Genomic DNA, 21,763 nt, shown 5'->3' with positions numbered 1-21,763 from the left:
TAGAAAAAGAAACTAAAAGCACAAACAGAAAATGCTATAGCATGTTTTTGAAGTAGGAGTGCTCTTACCATGAATCCTAAAAATTCAGTGAACTGCACATAATCCAGAGACAAAACAAATTATGTCATTCACACATAGTTGAATTCATTCTGAGCACAATGATCAAAAACATAAGAAATTCTGCAGATGCTGGAAATTCAAAGCAACGTACACTAAATGCTGGAGGAACTCAGCAACTCAGGCATCCATGGAAATGAACAGTTGACGTCTTGGGCCAAGACCCTTCTTCGGGTCTGGAAAGGGAGGAGGAAGATGCCATAATAAAAAGGTGGGGGGAAGGGAAGAAGGATAGCTAGCAGGTGATAGGTGAAGCCAGGTGGGTGGGAAAGTAAAGGGCTGGAGAGGAAGGAATCTGATATGAGAAGGGAGTGGACCATAGGAGAAGGGGAAGGAGGAAGTGCACCAGGGGGTGATAGGCAGGTGAGAAGAGGGAAGAGGCCAGAGTGGGGAATAAAATAAAAGGTGGGGGGAGGGAATACTTTTACTGAAAGGTAAAGTCAGATTTCATGCAAAAATCAAAACAGGTTATCTTTGTTCAAACTGCCATCAATCATTTTTGAGAAGATGGGAGACACACAATAAATAAGAGACTAATATGTCCTAGCCGCTAATGAGTCAGTAAAATGCACACAATTTACAAGATTAGTTAATGATGGATGACAAATATTTTTGAGCTGTAGGCAAAGGAGTACCTTCCTTATATCACTTTCTAATCTCAATCAGGAAATAGCACTTTAAATATTCTTAAGAAACTGTATTGATCTGCACTTTTATATAAAGAAAGGTCTGCTTCTTCTGTTTCCATAGCTCAGCTTGTCACAGCTTCCGACAGAGAGCTTACCTGACTACGGAATTCACAAAGGAAAACCCACCAAGAAAAAGACCAGCACAACACAGTGAGTTTGTCTTATTTTCTTATTGGCTTTTCACAGTGTGACGCTCCAGCTGGAGCATTGTTCATCTGGATTGGCTTCCTATTTCAATGCAATCTATCACGCCTGCAACGGAAACATTACAGGGAGCTGGCTTGGGTTAGATTTGTGAAAAGTGATTCCAAATTCAATGGGGTTGTTGCTTGGTCATTGTGCCAGCATTGATCCATTGTCAAAAATTCTCTGGAATCAAATATATCATTAGGTAAACATGAGGAAATCTGCAGATGCTGGAAATTCAAGCAACACACACAAAATGCTGGTGGAACGCAGCAGGCCAGGCAGCATCTATAGGAAGAGGTGCAGTCGATGTTTCGGGCCAAGACCCTTCGTCAGGACTAACTGAAGGAAGAGATAGTAAGAGATTTGAAAGTGGGAGGGGAGGGGGAGATCCGAAATGATAGGAGAAGACAGGAGGGGGAGGGGTGAAGCTAAGAGCTGGAAGTTGATTGACAAAAGGGATACAAGGCTGGAGAAGGGAGAGGATCATGGAACGGGAGGCCTAGGGAGAAAGAAAGGGGGAGGAGAGCACCAGAGGAAGATGGAGAGCAGGCAAGGAGTTATTGTGAGAGGGATAGAGAGAGAAAAAAGAGAGGGGGGGGAGAATAATAAATAAATAAGGGATGGGGTAAGAAGGGGAGGAGGGGCATTAACGGAAGTTAGAGAGGTCAATGTTCATGCCATCAGGCTGGAGGCTACACAGAGGGAATATAAGGAAAAGCACTGCGCAGGCGCATGACGTAGCGCGCCAAGGTTTAAAAAGAGAAAATTTCAACGGTTCTTGTTTCAGTTGAAGCAAGCAGCTGAAGAAGCGAGTGGAAGAAATCGGGTAGAAAAAGTCGTTTTTTTTAACACTGCTGGGGGAGAAGGGTCTGCACTGCGCAGGCGCGTGACGTAGCGCACCAAGGTTTAAAAGCAGACCTCCATATGCAGCGGCCATTGTTGCAGCGGCCATCGTCGGAGTGGACTGAGTCAGAGTGGGACGGCTTTGGCTCAAACAGGCTTCGGCTCAAACAGGCAGAGGCCAGGGTAGGTTCTGGTAAGTTTTTTTTTGTTCAGATAGTTTAGAGTAGAGAGAATGCCAGACAGGATGTTGGAATGCTCCTCTTGCAGGATGTGGGAAGTCAGGGAGCCCTCCGGTGTCCCTGACAATGACACCTGCAAGAAGTGTATCCAGCTGCAGCTCCTGACAAACCGCGTTAGGGAACTGGTGCAGGAGCTGGATGACCTGCGGATCATTCGGGAGAATGAGGAGATTATAGATAGTAGCTATAGGGAGGTAGTTACGCCAAAGGAGCAGAGCACAGGAAATTGGGTCACTGTCAGGCAAGGGAAGGGGAAAGGGCAGGCAGAGCAGGGTTCCCCTGTGGCCATTCACCTCAACAACAAGTATACCGCATTGGATACTATTGGGGGGGATGACTTACCTGGGACAAGCTGCAGTAGCCAGATCTCTGGCACTGAGTCTGGCTCTGCAGTGCAGAAGGTGGGGAGAGGAAAGAGGAGAGCGGTAGTGATAGGGGACTCGATAGTTAGAGGTGCAGATAGGAGGTTCTGTGGTCGTGACAGAGAATCCAGGATGGTTTGTTGCCTCCCAGGTGCCAGGGTCAAGGATGTCTCAGATCACTTGCATGACATTTTGAAGTGGGAGGTTGACTAGCCAGATGTCGTGGTGCACATCGATACCAATGACATAACAAGGGAGGTCCTGGACAGTGAGTATAGAGAGCTTGGTAGGAAGTTGAAAAGCAGGACCTCGAGGGTGGTAATCTCAGGATTGCTACCTGTGCTACGTGCCAGTGAGGGTAGGAATAGGATGCCCTGGTGGATGAACAAGTGGCTGAGGAACTGGTGTAGGAGGCAGGGTTTCAGATTTCAGGATCATTGGGACCTCTTCTGGGGCAGGTGGGACCTGCACAAGAGAGACGGGTTACACTTGAACTACAGGGGGACCAATATCCTTTCAGGGAGGTTTGTTAGTGCTATTGGGGAGGTTTTAAACTGGATTTGCAGGGGGATGGGAACCAGAGTGCCAGAGCTGACAGTGTGGCTGGGGTGAAAATAAATATTGTTAAAAGTTCAAGCAAATCCGCTAATAGAAAGGTTGTGAATGGTGGTAAAATTCTTCTGAGATGTATATATTTCAATGCTAGGAGTATTGCGGGGAAGGCGGGTGAGTTGAGGGCGTGGATTGACACGTGGAATTATGACGTTATAGCAATTAGTGAAACTTGGCTACAGGAGGGGCAGGACTGGCAGCTTAATATTCCAGGGTTCCAATGTTTCAGATGTGATCGAGGCAGAGGAATGAAAGGTGGGGGAGTAGCATTGCTTGTTAGGGAAAATATTACAGCAGTGCTCAGGCAGGACAGATTAGAGGGCTTGTCTTCTGAGTCCTTATTGTTGGAGCTGAGAAACAGGAAAGGTATGGCCACATTAGTAGGATTGTATTACAGACCACCCAATAGTCAACGAGAATTGGAAGAGCGATTCTGCAGAGAGATTGCAGACAACTGCAGGAAACATAAAGTTCTGGTGGTAGGGGATTTTAATTTTCCATATATTGATGGGACTCCCATACTGTTAGGGGTCTAGATGGTTTAGAGTTTGTAAAATGTGTTCAGGAAAGTTTTCTAAATCAATATATAGAGGGACCAACTAGAGGGGATGCAATATTGGATCTCCTGTTAGGAAACGAGTTAGGACAAGTGACGGAAGTCTGTGTAGGGGAGCACTTTGGTTCCAGTGATCATAACACCATTAGTTTCAACTTGATCATGGACAAGGATAGATCTGGTCCTAGGGTTGAGGTTCTTAACTGGAAGAAGACCAAATTTGAAGAAATGAGAAAGGATCTAAAGCGTGGATTGGGACAGGTTGTTCTCTGGCAAGGATGTGATCGGTAGGTGGGAAGCCTTCAAAGGAGAAATTTTGAGAGTGCAGAATTTGTATGTTCCTGTCAGGATTAAAGGCAAAGTGAATAGAAATAAGGAACCTTGGTTCTCAAGGGATATTGCAACTCTGATAAAGAAGAAGAGGGAGTTGTATGACATGTATAGGAAACAGGGAGTAAATAACGTGCTTGAAGAGTATAAGAAGTGCAAGAAAATACTTAAGAAAGAAATCAGGAGTGCTAAAAGAAGACATGAGGTTGCCTTGGCAGTCAAAGTGAAGGATAATCCAAAGAGCTTTTACAGGTATATTAAGAGCAAAAGGATTGTAAGGGATAAAATTAGTCCTCTTGAAGATCAGAGTGGTCGCCTATGTGCGGAACCAAAGGAAATGGGGGAGATCTTAAATAGGTTTTTTGCGTCTGTATTTACTAAGGAAACTGGCATGAAGTCTATGGAATTAGGGGAAACAATTAGTGAGATCATGGAAACTGTACAGATCGAAAAGGAGGAGGTCCTTGCTGTCTTGAGGAAAATTAAAGTGGATAAATCCCCCTGACCTGACAGGGTGTTCCCTCGGACCTTGGAGGAGACTGGTGTTGAAATTGCAGGGGCCCTGGCAGAAATATTCAAAATGTCGCTGTCTACAGGTGAGGTGCCGGAGGATTGGAGAGTGGCTCATGTTGTTCCGTTGTTTAAAAAGGGATCGAAAAGTAATCCGGGAAATTATAGGCCGGTAAGTTTAATGTCAGTAGTAGGTAAGTTATTGGAGGGAGTATTAAGGGACAGAATCTACAAGCATTTGGATAGACGGGGACTTATTAGGGAGAGTCAACATGGCTTTGTGGATGGTAGGTCATGTTTGACCAATCTATTGGAGTTTTTCGACGAGGTTCCCAGGAAAGTGGATGAAGGGAAAGCAGTGGATATTGTCTACATGGACTTCAGTAAGGCCTTTGACAAGGTCCCGCATGGGAGGTTAGTTAGGAAAATTCAGTCGCTAGGTATACATGGAGAGGTGGTAAATTGGATCAGACATTGGCTCAATGAAAGAAGCCAAAGAGTGGTAGTAGAGAATTGCTTCTCCGAGTGGAGGCCTGTGACTAGTGGTGTGCCACAGGGATCAGTGCTGGGTCCATTGTTATTTGTCATCTATATCAATCATCTGGATGATAATGTGGTAAATTGGATCAGCAAATTTGCTGATGATACAAAGATTGGAGGTGTAGTAGACAGTGAGGAAGGTTTTTAGAGCCTGCAGAGGGACTTGGACCAGCTGGAAAAATGGGCTGAAAAATGGCAGATGGAGTTTAATGCAGACAAGTGTGAGGTATTGCACGTTGGAAGGATAAACCAAGGTAGAACATACAGGGTTAATGGTTAGGCACTGAGGAGTACAGTGGAACAGAGGGATCTGGGAATACAGATAGAGAATTCCCCAAAAGTGTCGTCACAGGTAGATAGGGTCGTAAAGAGAGCTTTTGGTACATTGGCCTTTATTAATCGAAGTATTGAGTATAAGAGCTGGAATGTTATGATGAGGTTGTATAAGGCATTGGTGAGGCCGAATCTGGAGTATTGTGTTCAGTTTTGGTCACCAAATTACAGGAAGGATATAAATAAGGTTGAAAGAGTGCAGAGAAGGTTTACAAGGTTGTTGCCGGGACTTGAGAAACTCAGTTACAGAGAAAGGTTGAATAGGTTAGGACTTTATTCCCTGGAGCATAGAAGAATGAGGGGAGATTTGATAGAGGTATATAAAGTTATGATGGGTATAGATAGAGTGAATGCAAGCAGGCTTTTTCCACTGAGGCAAGGGGAGAAAAAAACCAGAGGACATGGGTTAAGGATGAGGGGGGAAAAGTTTAAAGGGAACATTAGGGGGGGCTTCTTCACACAGAGAGTGGTGGGAGTATGGAATGAGCTGCCAGACGAGGTGGTAAATGCGGGTTCTTTTTTAACATTTAAGAATAAATTGGACAGATACATGGATGGGAGGTGTATGGAGGGATATGGTCCATGTGCAGGTCAGTGGGACTAGGCAGAAAATGGTTCGGCATAGCCAAGAAGGGCCAAAAGTCCTGTTTCTGTGCTGTAGTTTCTATGGTTCTATTCCGTCTGGGTAGCCTCCAACCTAATGACATGAACACTGACTTCTCTAACTTTCGTTAAGGACCCTCCTCCCCTTCTTACCCCATCCCTTATTCATTCATTCATTCATTCATTCATTCATTCATTCATTTATTTATTTATTTATTTATTATTCTCTCCTCTCCCCCCACCCCCCTTTTCTCCCTCTCTCTTTTTTCTCTCTCTATCCCTTTCACAATAACTCCTTGCCTGCTCTCCATTTTCCTCTGGTGCTCCCCTCCCCCTTTCTTTCTCCCTAGGCCTCCCGTTCCATGATCCTCTCCCTCCTCCAGCCTTGTATCCCTTTTGTCAATCAACTTCCCAGCTCTCAGCTTCATCCCTCCCCCTCCTGTCTTCTCCTATCATTTCGGATCTCTCCCTCCCCCTCTCACTTTCAAATCTCTTACTATCTCTTCTTTCAGTTAGTCCTGACGAAGGGTCTCGGTCCGAAACATCAACTGTACTTCTTCCTGTAGATGCTGCCTGGCCTGCTGCATTCACCAGCATTTTGTGTGTGTTGATATCATTAGGTAGATGCTTTGTTGACTGAAGTACACAGTTCACTAACCCATGGTCACTCAGTGCTTTATTCAAGGCAAAGAACAGTCTATATGGCTGCCTAGGTGAATTCAATTCTTCAGCTAAGGGGGCCCCAGTTTGAGATTACTGGGGACTGTTAGTTTAGCATATTGGGAGGGCAAGAGAGAGAGATCCTGCGCCTAACCATACTCAAATAAGCCAGACAGGAACCTCAGTGTGCTCTCCAGTATGAGTGAATAATGAGGAATGACAAATAAGAGGGATATTAGATAATAATTGATACTCATGTTGGAATGAGATCCCACATAAGCCTGGGAATTGATTTTACTGTCAATCCTCCAAGATGTAATAATACCATGGATAGATACTGCTGCAAACACTTCCAGGTGAAGGTACAAAATTGGGATGGGTATTGCGACTTGTGATCAACAGTCCCTCTAATCTTTTTGTACAGCTGCGCAGTCCAATTATTTCTCTGAGCAGGAAATTTTTATGTGTCCTGAAAACAGCATGACACATTATATGAAAGCTAGTTTCAGCTGCATGACAAGAAAGGCTATGTGCGCAGGAGCATTTTAGTTACTGCGAGGCCACACTCACACACAGCTCAGAGAGAACGGTGCTTGTGATCCATGCCAATTTGGATATCATCAAAGAGTGATTCCACTTTCACCCACATCAACATAAATGAGATCTCCAGCTCCAACTGGTTTTCAGATCTCCAAATACAATCATCTTTGTGCAATCTCGGTTGAACTGGGAACATCATGTATGTTTGAAGACAGTCTGTAGAGGCTGGAATCAGGAACAAAAAAGCCCAATTTTTTATTGCTTTTCTTGCCATTTAAAAGAAAAATCTGTTGACATCAGGAAGTTTGACTGGGTAATTTTAAAACTTCCTGTAAGCTGCTCAGATATTGTTCAAATTGCACATATTGTACTCACATCTACTGAGCTGGCTATCTCTAGCCTTTAGCTGCTAAGATGCTTATTCAATGGGCACCTCAGTGGTGACACCACTAGTAATTCTACATTACTGGAGGTGTTGGTATGGCCATTCAAACCTCAAGAGAAGAAGCAAAGACATCCCAGCAAAGAAGAGTCCACTCCCACAGAGTTTTGAGAGCCACCACAACCTACTTAGATCACTCTGTTTGATAACACATTCATGGATTCAGCTTCTCCATGGATGTCATCACCAAGATATGCAAGATGCTACCAGAAGACTTTTGTCACGGTCTGGTGCCTGGACGGATGTCTCTGTGGAGGTCAAATTCATGTGGACTGCCATTTACCTTCCCACAATATCTTTCCAAGTGGTCACAACAAACCTCTGCCAAGTCTTGCTTCAATATAGTATCAGGGGAATCACTGTATTCACAAAGGAATGATTTCATCCACTTGGACTTCTTAAGCACGTGGTCTGACTCTGAGTCTGATCTCTTCCTGGGTATTCTGGAATAATTACACCGAGAAATCTTGCTTCAATTCAATGAAGAATTGTCCAGGCCCTTTGAGTTGGGAGACTGTAAGACCATAAGACCATAAGACTATATCAGAGGAAAATTAGGCCATTTGGCCCATTAAGTCTGCATCTACATTGCTGGGTTTCTAAGTGCCCCATCAGAGCTCCCACAAAGTATCCAGTGTCTTCCTCAAAAGAGAATGATTCCACTCCCTCAGTGTGCCCTTTGATATGGATATTAAGAAGGGTTTCCTCATCATCAGTGCCATATTTCTGAGAAACATTTATTCTGAGTGACTCCGAGATCCTGGACACCTTGAAGTCACAGAGAGATGCAGCCTGGGAACAGGCCCCTTACCCACTATCTATTTGCCATTCGTTTACTCCAGTCTTACATTATTCCCATTCTTTATTCTTCTCACATATCTCATTAACTCCTCCAGAAAAGTCCCGACAGGGCCTACTCGCTCTTTAAAACTGGCATGCACAGTGCATAAGGAACCGTTGCCAAGTCATTCTGCGATCTCCCGCTCCACAGACAAGTCCCAACTGGCCCCACTAGCTCTCTAAATCTGGTGCATAAAGTCCACAAGGAACAATCTCCAAGTCAATCTGGAATGCATGAAATTTGTTACTTTGTGGCAGCAGTACAAGGCAAAGACATAAAATGACCATAAAATGCAAAATAAATAAATAGTACAAAAGAAGGAATAACAACGTAGTGTGTTGGTTCAGGGATGTTTCCCATCAGATGACTTGCACAAGAGCTAAACTGGAGCTAGCAAATACTAAACAAACAAACAATAACATTCTGTTGGCTTTCCTGATTAACGAGTTGTACTTGCAAATAAGCCTTATGTGGAGTGTGCTCTAGGACACCATAATCCCTCTGTGTCTCAGAACTCTGCAGCCTATCATTTAAATAACGAGCTTCTTTCATTCTGGGTCAATGATTTGGATGACGGAATTGATGGCTTTGTTGCAAAGTTCGCAGACAATATGAAGATGGGTGGAGGGGAAGGCTGTGCTGAGGAAGTAGAGAGGCTACAGAAGGATTTGAACAGATTAGGAGAATAGGCAAAGAAGTGGCAGGTGGAAAATAGTGTCAGGAAGTGTATGGTCATGCATTTTGTTAAAAGAAATAAAAGCAAAGACTATTTTATAAATGGAGAAAAAATTCAAAAATCTGAGGTGCAAAGGGATTTGGGAGTCCTCATTCAGGATTTCCTAAAAGTTAATTTGTAGGTTGAGTTGGTGGTGAGGAAGGCAAATGCAACGTTAGCATTCATTTTGGAAGGACCAGAATATAAAAGCGAGGATGTGATGTTGAGGCTTTATTAGGCACTGGTCAAGCTTCACTTTCAGTATCGTGAGCAGTTTTTAGCCCCTTTTCTAAGAAAGGATGTGGTGGGACTGGAGAGGGTTCAGTGCAGGTTCACAACAATGATTCCAGGACAGAAAGGCTTAATCTAAAATAAGATCAGATAAAATGCTGTTATAAGATAAGTTAAAACTCCAACCCTGAGAGGTAATTGGATGGATTTGTGGGGGAGGTGTTGAAGGAGAGGCAACAGCACAGGTTATGGGCAAAAATGTGTACACGTGTGTAGACACAGAAAGAAAACATACACGCTGATACAGAGCGTGTGATGGAGATGAAGGAAGTGTGCACTTGCAGAGACCATGTGTGTTCATCTGCGTGCACCCGTGTATTTACATTCTAAGCCACTTCACATTAAAAGAAATCACAGAAAGGCAACTTCCAAGCCATCCTCAGTCCTGAGGGACTGCTGGAATGTCCAGGGCTGTGTGAAATAATAAGATTAGTAGAACAGTTGTAGCTTATTAATTGGAACCTGTGATTGGGAATGATGAAAGGGGAAGGAAGGGGGAAGAGGTTAAAAAAGAGAAAGCTGAGCGTGATTAGTGCCATCAGCATCTATTTCTCTACTGGGGTCAGCATGGTGTATTAAGGCAGTGTTTCTGAACCATGGGGAGGAAATGATAGGTTACATAATGAGTGACAGGATGTACACAACATGAAATACGATAATGAAAGAGGACTTGGGCCAACAAATGTCAAGTAATCCTAGAACAGGAATGCAAGCTGAATTCAGCCTGCAGCATGAACGCGGAGTTTCATTGTTCAGCTGCCTTCGATAACTCTGAGAAGGTTTGTTGTTCTGTCATTTCAACAAGCTCACTGATTTCCTTTAGTTTTGATTTGAACACTCGACCTGGGGCAGAACTGCAGATGATATACAGAGTTCATGGTGGGCCATTTTGTATCAGTCTTAAACTAGTCTAAACAGGGATATGAATCCTATGTTCTTGGTCCTTTCATTTTGCATTTCTATCAGATTCTGACAAGGGCACGAACATGATGGAAGTACATCTCCTTTCCATGTTGTTGCTTCATTAGCACTTCAACATACAACTAAATTAAATTGTTCTTTTAACTTTCCATTTCCCTTACAATATTGAAGGAACCCATTGCAGCCTGTCAGGTCTAAACTGACATATATTACATGTGGGCACGTGGCCAAGTGGTTAAGGCATTGGACTAGCTACCTGAAGGTCCTGAGTTCGAGCCGCAGCCAAGGGAACGTGTTGTGTCCTTGAGCAAGGCACTTAATCACACATTGCTCTGCGACGACACTGGTGCCAAGCTGTATGGGTCCTAATGCCCTTCCCTTGGACAACATCAGTGTCGTGGAGAGGGGAGACTTGCAGCATGGGCAACTGCTGATCTCCCGTACAACCTTGCCCTGGCCTGTGCCCTGGAGAGTGAAGACTTTCCAGGCGCAGATCCATGGTCTCGCAAGACTAGTGGATACCTTTATTGCAATCTGATTCCCCCCACCCCCACTACGTTTACACTATGTAATCTATATTGCACCCACTTCCATCAATAGATAGTAGGTGGAGCCAGTGGTCTGTTTCTGTGTCGTATCTCTCTATGACACAGTAACCCCTCCAGATCGTCTCAGTCGCCTACACACCATGAGTAACATACAGTGGCCAACTTACCTACCAGCCGATACCACTTTGGCTTGTGGGAGGAACCCCACACAGTCACAGGAAGAATGTGCAAACTCCACACAGACAGCACCAGGGGTCAGGATTGAACCTGGCTCGATGTAGCTGCAAGGCAGCGGCCTTACCAGCTGGACTACTGTGCGGCTTCAATTTCCCTCATACACGATTAACATGCACCTTCGTCAAGTCAGAATGTTAAAGCTTCTTTGTAGAATATTAGATTATTAGGACATGCAGTCTTCTTTTATTGTCGTTAAGTAATGCATGCGTTAAGAAATGATACAATGTTTATCCAGAATGATATCACAGAAACACATAAAAACCGACTTAAAAACTAACAAAACCACATAATTATAACATATAGTTACAACAGTGCAAAGCAATACCGTAATTTGATAAGAACAGACCACGGCACGGTAAAAAGTCTCAAAGTCTCTCAGAAGTCCCATCATCTCAGGCAGACGGTAAACCTACAGCGCCACCAACTTGCTGATGCAGCATCCCGGAAGCATCCGACCGCAGTCCGACTCCGAGTCCGTCCGAAAACTCCGACCCTCTGACCAGCTCTCCGACACGAGCACTGAGCACCATCTCTGCCGAGCGCTTCGACCCCAGCCCCGGCAACAGGCAATAGGCAAAGCCAAGGATTTGGGGCCTTCCCCTCCGGAGATTCTCAATCGCACAGTAGCAGCGGCAGCAAAGCAGGCATTTCAGAAGTTTCTCCAGGAGCATAGAACATTACAGCACAGTATAGACCCTTCGGCCCACTGGACATTTAACCTACTCGAAGATTAATCAAACCCTTCCCTCCTACATTGACCTCCATTTTCGGCCTGATATGGAAACACCAGTGCTCTTGAATGAGAAGTCTGACAAAAATTAGTGGATACGACTCAGTTCATCATGGGAAAAGCCACCCCACCATTGAACACGTCGACACAGAGTGCTGTCACAAGAAAGTAACATCCATCATCATGGACCAACCATCAGGCCATGCTCTCTTCTCACCACTCAGTACAGGAGCCTCAAGACTCACACCACCAGGACCAGGACCAATATTAACCCTCAACCATCAGGCTCTTGAACCAGAGAGGATAACTCCACTCAAGTTCACTTGCCCCATTTCTGAACTGTTACTGTAACCTATGAATTTATTTTCAAGGACTCCTCATCTCATGTTCTAGGTATTTATTGCTTATATATTATTATTATTTTTTTTTCCTCTTTCTTTTTGTATTTGTACAGCTTATTACTTTTTGCACATTGGTTGTTTGTCCATCCAGTTGGGTGCGGTCTTTTATTGAATCCATTGTGTTTCTAGGATTTTCTGTATATGTCCGTAAGAAAACAACTGTCAGGGTTGTATATGGTGACATATATGTGCTTTGATAATAAATTTACTTTGAACTTTGAACTTTTATCTTTTTGTCATCCATGTGTCTATCTAAGATATTATTAAATGCCCCCAAAATGCTGGAGGAACTCAGCAGGTCATCCCCCCGCCCGCCACCACCCAACCACCTCCCCCTCTCCTGGCTTCATCAATCACATGCCAGATTGTACTTCTTCCTCTCCCATCACCTTCTTATTTTGGCTTCTTCCCAATTCCCTTCCAGTCCTGCAAAAGAGTCTCAGCCCAAAATGTCTTTTATTCATCTTTAATGTTTATTCCTCTCCATTGACGCTGCCCGACCTGCTGAGTCCCCGAGCATCTTGTGAGCGCTGCTTTGGATTTCCAGCATTCTCCAGATCTCCTTAGTTCTTAAGTGCACCCTTGTTTCCCTTTATTGTATTGCGCAAAAGTGCTCAGAACAAAATTAAAAAGTATTCTCAAATCTACATTGACTCAGGCATAAAGAAACAATATTTTCAATATGCATTCACCCATCTGACTAAGTGATTTTCATCATTTCCCTCCTGGCTATCTGCTGCGATTACAATCACTTCAGGAAAGATGTGTCATGCAGGTAGACCGAATAGATTCAGTGAGCTGAGCAAGCTGCTGCGGTCAGTGTTATATACTGGCTTCGCTAGAGTGTGAGACTCGGTCTGAGGTCTCCACCATTCGGAACCTCATTTGCATCGAGGTTGCTCCAGTCCGGCCAGAGACTGCAATCGACTGTTGGGCAGACTGTAAATGGGATTCTACAGTAGATATGTTAATTCTTTGGGATCTTCAAATGAAACAGTGAATGTCCACAGTCTGAGCCATTCTTTCTGTGCATGTCCCTCCTATCTTAACGGAGAGCAATGCTCTTCCTATCATAACGGAGAGCAATGCTCTTCCTATCTTCCTGGTGCATTGCACATCTGTGCGTTTATTTTAAAGATTGCTTTGCATTCCCAACATCCAAAGGTCTGATTTTGAAATTAACTATGCTCCTCCTTATACTGTAACATGCAGTTTCTGTGACTCCAGTAAAATTCCCCTGCCTTGCTATCAAAAGAATTTTAAATAGGAAAATGAACATTCATCATTGAACTGAGGAACAGAATGTCAGATTGCAAATGTTCAGCAGAATTCAGTTAAAGATATTTGCAAACAGTGCACATTGACATGGTACTGGTTACTGGTGAGCTTCACCCACAAGGAGCAGACTGCTGAATTATTATTACATTGATTTAGCTTGCAGCTCTTACTGATATCCTGCCCCCCGGTCAGTGAAGGTACAGTAGTTCCAAGAGAGATGCATTCCGTGGAGTGAACTAAGTAACAAAAAAAAAAATACTGATGGAAATTCAAACTACAAACAGAAAATACTCAGATCAGGCAATAGCTGCAGAGAGAGAAACAGGGTTAGTATTTCAGTTTGATGATATTTCATTAGAATTGTATGAGAAACAAAAGGTCACGATGAAAGGTTATCAATCTGAAATGTTAGCTCTGCCCGCTTCCGAAGATGCTACCAAATCAGCTGACAATTTCCAGTTTCTTTTTATTATTTCCATCACCTGCAACATTTTTGCTCCTCCGTACCTTCAATGTCCTCATTCCTCCTCAACCCCACAGTTCTGTTCCTGATCTCCCAGATTGCTTTTCTGATTGAATTCCCCAAATCCTCCCTTTGCCTTCATCTCTCTGAAAGTGCCCCAACTTCTGCCACAAATTTCATTTTCTCTTCATTCCACTGGTCCCCACCAAAATCCTCACAGTTACGTTTTGCTGCGAGAAGCATGGTTGATGTTCCACGTGGAACGCTTATTCTACTGGTATTGCCAACACTGCCCTATTAAGCAAAAGTTCGCTGCTCAGAGTGATGCCAGCTTAGACACGGGAAGTCCTATGTGGCTCCCTAACATGGGCATCTGTCCTTCAGGGATCAACTTCAAGCCAGTCTTGAGTTGAATAACTCCCAGGCGATATTTGGCAGTCACCCAACTGATACAGCTGCCTCTGTGCTGTAGTCAGAGGCTCAGAAAGCTAAAACCTAATCGCAGAATTGTTGTTGCAATGGGAATTTCTGGGAACTGCCAAAATCCTACATGGAATGACAGTGGACGCCCCACCCAGTCTAAATACTCCTCCAAAACTGTCGAAATCAATATTGACAGCTCAAGGGCTGGTCCCCCTGCAATGCACATTTTCACATTCGTGCCTGTCCCTAAATCCCTGTTTACATGAAAGTGTAATCACAAGTAAGCATCCATTTCTTTTGCATTCCCCCCCCCCGCCCAACTTTTATTCCAAGCTGCAGTCAGTGAAAAGAAACAATCAGGAGTTAAATCTGTTAAATGGCGAGAGTACTCATGATCTCATCTCAGTCTGCCCCTGCCTATCTGTAACTTCGTCTTACTTCAGGATCAGTGCTATGTTTGAAGGAATCCTACTGTATGTGATCTTTGCAGTGCGCACTTCCTTCTTTAAGTTTCATTGTACAGCACCAGAAAGCAGGGATTCCTTTCAAAGACTGGGACTGTTGTGTGTCCTCACAGGTCCAGAGCGATGAAGACACGGCTGGGCTGCTTATCACAGAAGTCCGACTCCTACAGCGACTTCAGCTCGTTTCTCCCCAGTAGACACGAGAAGCCAATCAGATGCTTAAAGTAAGTAATTGTTACTGGAATGTTGGCGGGGGGAGGGGAGGAATGAAAATAATTAATTAGTTCTATCTTTTTAAAGCATCAAAGAAAAAAATCTCCGTCTGCACCCGATTGCATCTACTGTACAGGAGATTAGCCTTTCCTGCGTCACCAGAGCTCTGTTGGCCAGCCTTACCTGTTTTCTCCTCTTACAACGGGAACGGAGGGTTGGACTTTGAGAGGCATTAGCTTTAAGTAGCAGCATGTATTAAACTCATTTGCCTGTGGACAGTGCTGGGTTCTGCTGCATTAGGTACCAGATGATGAGTTTAAAAGATATTTCAGTGGACTTGAGGTCCAGGTCAGTTGTGAACTGGCAAAATGGTAATACAGATTCAGCGAGGTTGGGGGGGTGAAAAAAAAAATACACTGCTAACTCGTAATTGAAGTACAAAGCAGATCTTACTTTTGAAAAGCCAACTTTTTTTATTTTAGGGATAGGGTCAGTGGTACAGAGGGCAGGAACTGTCAATAAAATGAATCAAAATCCAGGCAAACACTGTGGAAAAGGCTAAAATGTGACTTTCCAGTTTGGATCTTTACTCTTTCATCTATTATTTTTATGCTGAAAGGCAGTATGATTCAAAGATGAGCAAATTTGGTTTCATTTTATTTTCTTTCAGTAGGCAGCAATAATACCAAGCAATTCACAGTCATTAGCCCTTCCAGACAATGAAGCACAGGTCCATCTGGCGGACCACACACATAACTTATTTTGGGACTTGGACGAATGCTGATTCTTGGCTTTAGTGGGAGAGTGCACAAGAACAGTAGCAACAGCCAGGCAAGGACAACTCCTCATGCCTCCAGCCTCCACCAATGCAGGCTTTGCGGGAGAGCGGTCGCAACATTGGATGGGATGATATCATTGGAGGAAACAGTATGGGGTATCAGCATATGTCACCCCTGTGACACCCAGTGAAATTCCTCCCTGAGTGATCCTTTGAATGCGCTCAGGTCCAAAGCAAGGCTGTGAAGGGCGATATTGTCATCCTTTCCTATTAGAATGTCCACTTTGCAGAAAAACATAAATGATCTATCTCTCTCTCTCTCTCTCTCTCTCACACACACACACACACACACACACACACACACACACACATATGCATGCACACACACACTCAGAGGAAAGCATCATTTACATCTGAAGGAAGCCCCAAGGTTTGTGTGTAACCTGGTCTTCCCAATGGAAAGCCCTTTCCATGACTAGGGTTTGCTGAATAATGCTTGCCATAACAACCGCAGGGCCTACTCAGTAGACTATACAGTAAATTTATGGAGGAAGCACCTCTCTGAACCTCCTTTACAGAAAATAAACAATTAGGAACCTTTTGAATGTAAACCTATCAAGCTAGGTATTTGGTGTCGTGGGGGAAATGTGTTAAACAGTTGCCAATGTCATGCGCCTAATGGATATTTTGGATGAAGACTTGCTGCGATAAATTTCTCCAAGTCTGAGGTCAAGGTATTTTGCATCAACAGCAGCCCATAAACCTATCCGTCCATGTACTGTAGCAAGGAATATCTCAAGTAGCCCAGGACCTGTGCCATGGTCTGGGTGCCAAGGGGGATAAAGGCTGCCAGAAGGTCAGACAATGAGTTGGGTCTGGGATTGAGGAGGCTCAGTACTGGGGTCGTGCAGTCAGAACCAGAGTCAAGGCGGTTGAGGATTGGAAGGTGTAATTCGGCTTTAAAGGGAGGGAAGGAGATCCATGAGTCGAGGTGGTCCGGTGCTGTGTGCCTAAATATGACAAGTTAAGGAACAGAATCTGCATGGAATTCCTGGCTCAGTGGGCAATCATCCAAAATATCAACAAATGCAGCTCAGAACAAGATGACCTAACTTACTGGGCAACAACTTCACTTACGTCTGATGTAGAAATTATGGCACTGGTGCAAATGTAAGAGCTCGGTCAAATTTCTGGAGTGGTTCCATCTGATCTGGAAATCATTGCAATAATTTTTTGATTGGAAAATGATTGCTATTTATATGCTCAGATCTAGCCAAAATGTTGCACTGTGTGCAAAAGCTTAAAGGTCTCTTAGATTGTGTTTGTGTAAATTCTACAGTATAAATCTTCTGTGATATTTTCTGCAAAATTAAATCTTTGTTAAAGATTAAAATATATTTCAGATCCTGAGGGATCTTGAAAGATGGATGTTGAGAGAATACTTCCTCTTATGGGAGAATCTAGAACTAGGGACCACTATTTAACAATAAAGTATTGACAATTTACAACAGAATTAGCTGTTCTGTTCTCTCTCAGAGGGCTGTGAGTCTCTGGAATTTATTTTCCTCAAAGACCATTGAATATTTTGAAGGAATATGGAAGGAATATTTTGAAAAGTAAAAGGACTGAAAGCTTACTACGGGTGGGTGGCAATGTGGCCCGATGCTGTTTGTGAATGGTGAAGCATGCTCAAGAAGCTAAAAGGTCTACTCCTGCATCTTATCCGTACGTTCAGAGCTGCACTAACAGTCCAGTGTAGAAGTAATGAGTGGAATAGAAATGGTGAGAAGGAGCTGGACATATGCTCTGATGAGATAGAATGTCCTTAGCTTTGATAGGCACAAGCTCATCCACAGTTAGAAAGCTCCAAGCTCTTGGTAAAGAGTGGACAGGTCAAATTCAAAGTCAAAGTAGAGTTTTTTGTCATATGCAGAAGTACATGTATGCACAGATGCAATAAAGACATACTTTGGCATCACAGGCACAAAGCAGCTTATAGGTAGCATTCACAAGAAAAACATAAAATTTAATTATATACAAGTTATACACAATTATACGGGTTATAGCAAAAGAAGGAGTTGGTCAAATCAGCCCTTTTAACCAGATCCACCTTTCAATAGAAGCTTGGCTGATCTCGTACTTAGGAGTCCCAGAACTTTCCCACAATCCTTCAGTAATTAATACCAGGAGACCATTGCCAAAAAATATCACTAGTAGTGGCAAATGAATTTAATTCACTCATACTGTATATATTCCACACATTCATGTATTCAGAAAGGAGACAGCAATCAATGACAAGCTAGGGAAATACCTGAGGGAGAGAGGAATGAAAATAAGAGATGATGAGACAAGACATAATTGGAAGAGGTTCATATGGACCATTGGCTTATTTTTGTGGAACCTACAGGTTGATGTGATGATACCTCTGGATATAAGCAGAAGATGGCAGGACATATTGAAAAATAAACTGTAAATATAAAATCAAATCAGTTCTCAGCCATGCTTGAAAATTCTATATAATGTTGGACTGAGATGAGTTGAGATGATAGTAACTGATATTCTTTGCTGGTCCTTCAAAAGATTGTCCACAGAGGAAGCTGTGCAATGGACCGAATCATTCCATTTGCTTCTGGATCATAAGTGTAAGTACACTTAAACTTTTTGGTTTTCTACTGAGACAGTGAATAAAATGACAACTGAGATTAGTGATTTAACCACCCAAAACTAACAATATAAAAATAGTATAATGTTTGATATATAGTATCATACTTCATTGAACTGTTTTTGTCTTGTAAAACTAACATTAAAAGGTTTTAGATTTTTTTCTTTGTTTTATTAAACTGTTATCTATTCAGTCCCTTTTGGATGTTAAGTGTGGCTGGTGGAATGTTAACCTTCTGAGTGACAGGAGAGCAGTAAGTTCTTAGAAAGATGCGACAAAACAAATAAAACTTTTTCAAGGAAGGAAAACAATTAGGGATTCAGAATCAGAATGAAGTTTATCATCACTGACATATGATGCGAAATGTGCTTTTTTTTATGGCAGCAGCAAGAAACGTTAGATGTAAAAAATTACTATAAGGTGCAATTAAAAAAATAAAATAAATGATAGTGCAATAGTGAGGTAGTGTTCATAGGTTGATGGACAGTTTAGAAAACTGATGGTGGAGGCGAAGAAGCTGTTCCTAAAACATTAAGTGTGTGTCTTTAGGTTCCTGTACTTCCTCTGTAACAGTAATAACAAAAACAGGTCATGTCCCAGATGATAAGGGTCCTTAATGATCGATGTCACCTTCCTGAGCTACTGCCTTTTGAAGATGTCCTCAATAGTTGTTTGAGGCCTTGAGGGAGTTGACTTAACCTACATCTCTCTGCAGCCTCTTTTGATCCTGCATGTTGGAATCTCCATACCAGGTAGTGATGCAACCAATCAGGTTGCTGTACATCTGTAGAAATTTCGTAGTGTCTTTGGTAATATACTGAAACTCCCCAGACTGCTAATGAAGTATTCCCACTGCTGTGTCTTCTTCAAATGTATCAATATGTTTTCTTTCTCTCTCCTCACTCATCCCCCACCCCCAGCTATGCTTTGAAAAACATAAACCTTCACACTTATCCAGTTCAAGAAATAGCCGTTAACCCGCAGTGCGAAAGAGCAAAATGGTCATCCCCAACCTCCAGGCTTAGTTGCGAGGCCACTGTGATTGACATGCCTGTCAATTACTGATGAATTTGACTCATGTATAAATAACAAGATAAGAAAGTCAAAGTTTATCAGCACAGAAAAAAATACCCCCAACCTGCAAAGGAGAGCATTCAGTTCTTTATTTCTATTCTGGTCATCACACGGCACTTTCTCTGTAGCTGTTACACTTTCCTCTGCATTCTGTTATTGTCTTAACTGTTCCACTTCAATGCACTGTGTTATGTTTTGATCTGTATGTAAGATCAAATTTTCACTGTACTCTGGTACATGTGACAATAACAAAACCAATTCCAATTGTAGCCGTCCCATTCCTCCCCCATAGCTTTGCGATATTTTACAAGTTATCCACTGCCCTATTGAAAGCTGCATTGCAAACTTTCCTCCTGACTGTTCTCCCGGATATTTGAAGATTTATTTCACACTGGGTTATCTTTTTTTTACCAAGTCAGATGAAACTGTTCTTCCTTTTCTAAATATAGCAGCACACATTAAGAAGAGAGGGAATTGTAATACTTTGAAGAATATACCTTTCTTTCACTTTAACCCTTTCAAATTGTGGATAGCAATTTTTTCTAATGTGAACCTGTAGTGACACAAAGTGTGCATTAAGTCATGGCATCTTGAAATAAGGTGACATAAAGGGTAAAGAATTATATGAGCCCCATTTTACATTCCTGAATAAGAAATTTTTCATGGAAGAAATATGTCATTAACAAGATTGACATTTCTTCATGAAAAAGAGATATTTTAACTTCAAAACCAAAGCCTCAGAAAGTTATTGGAGTTTAAAGTAGCATGTAGAATTTTGTCACAGTTAGAATCAAAAGAATGATCCAAATAAGATCAAAGATAACTAATGCTTGCTGTCCAAAATCTTACTGGCCAAAAATTACACTGGTAGACATGGGCATAGGCACAAAAATGCTTCTGTTCACTTCCAAACATCTCAAATCCAGCTGGATTTTGTAAACAAAAGTGGAGTTAATGCATTTTTGAGAACAACATTAAGTCATTGTGGCCTGTTCCACCACTCTGGAATTCCTGAGAGGCTGAGAAACAGGGTTAAACTGTGATTATATCATCAGGGGCATGAGAAAAGACCTCAAATCATGTGCCCCAGTTACGTTTCTCATGAACACATCTTCTCGGGCATCATAAAACATTGTCACATGATGATAATTTGGCTACTCAAGAATTGATATTTACACAGGCGCAGCCACAAGAAATATTAGGCTTCAAAGCAGACATTATTGTGCATATACAGTGAAGCCCGATGTCATTACAAGTAAAAGGCAGTGGTGCAAATCTATGGTTTTAGAAATTCAACAGCACCTAGGGTCAGTCAGGATCTAATGGTTCCAAGAGAGCAGCCAGGGAAAACAGGCTCATAATGGGATGAGGTTTAATTTGGAAAAAAAAATGGAAAGCTTTGTATGCGCTGAGGCTTGAAAAAAAGATGATTTTGTGGTAGAGGGTATGCGTTTAAGTCTTCTTAGACAATCAATATTTTCTCAGTTATCTCAAGAAAGAACAGATATGACAAAACTTGATGATGTGCTCATTCAAAGAACAGGTCCACTACTAAATAGCACTCCTTCATTGATTCTATCCCCTCACGGTTACTTTCCAAAGTAAATGCCTATCTACCTCCTTCCCAGAATCTCCCTTCTGCCCTAATTGCTGGTGTGTTGTGCAGGGCTCCTCCAACTTCACTCCTCAGGCACAAGAGTGTTGTTTCCAAAGATTATCCTATCTGCCCTCACACAGTCTTCTCCATTTACCTATTTCAATGAACTTTTTAAAAAAAGTATTTGAAGTATTCAAATATAAATGAAACAATTCTAGGTGCAAAAATTCCAATTCATAGATGCTATATTATTGCCCTGGCTATAATATAGATCAACCTTAACTTAAAGACAACAATTGAGGGATAATTTTCATTGAACACACATAAAAAAATGCTCGTGAACGCAGCAGGTCAGGCAGCATCTATAGAAAGAGGTACAGTCAACGTTTCGAGCCGAGACCCTTCATCAGGACATTTCATTGTATTGGGCTGGAACTGCCTGTTATCACGCTGCATCGCTAAATAAATAAATAAACAAACAAACAAACAAAGAAACAAGCAGACAAATAGAACTATAGGCAGATAGATAAATAATAAATAATAAAATCATTAATTTCCTTTG

At 42.5% G+C, this 21,763-nt stretch overlaps 1 protein-coding gene across 4 annotated transcripts in view; it reads left to right on the top strand.

Annotated features, from left to right (window-relative positions):
• LOC134354699 (regulator of G-protein signaling 8-like) overlaps positions 1–21,763 on the top strand; it is a 49,824-nt gene that overhangs the window by 23,148 nt on the left and 4,913 nt on the right. For all 4 annotated transcript variants that reach the window (XM_063063838.1, XM_063063840.1, XM_063063839.1 and 1 more), the window contains 3 exons: positions 868–956; positions 14,991–15,101; positions 18,449–18,510. In XM_063063838.1, coding sequence (XP_062919908.1) covers positions 868–956; positions 14,991–15,101; positions 18,449–18,510 — 262 coding nt within the window. The remainder of the gene's footprint in view (positions 1–867; positions 957–14,990; positions 15,102–18,448; positions 18,511–21,763) is intronic.

This window comes from Mobula hypostoma, chromosome 12, assembly GCF_963921235.1.
Source record: "Mobula hypostoma chromosome 12, sMobHyp1.1, whole genome shotgun sequence".
In the NCBI taxonomy this organism is placed as follows: Eukaryota; Metazoa; Chordata; class Chondrichthyes; order Myliobatiformes; family Myliobatidae; genus Mobula; species Mobula hypostoma.
The sequence above is the reverse complement of the archived record's forward strand: the minus strand, read 5'-3'. Positions and strand labels throughout refer to the sequence as shown.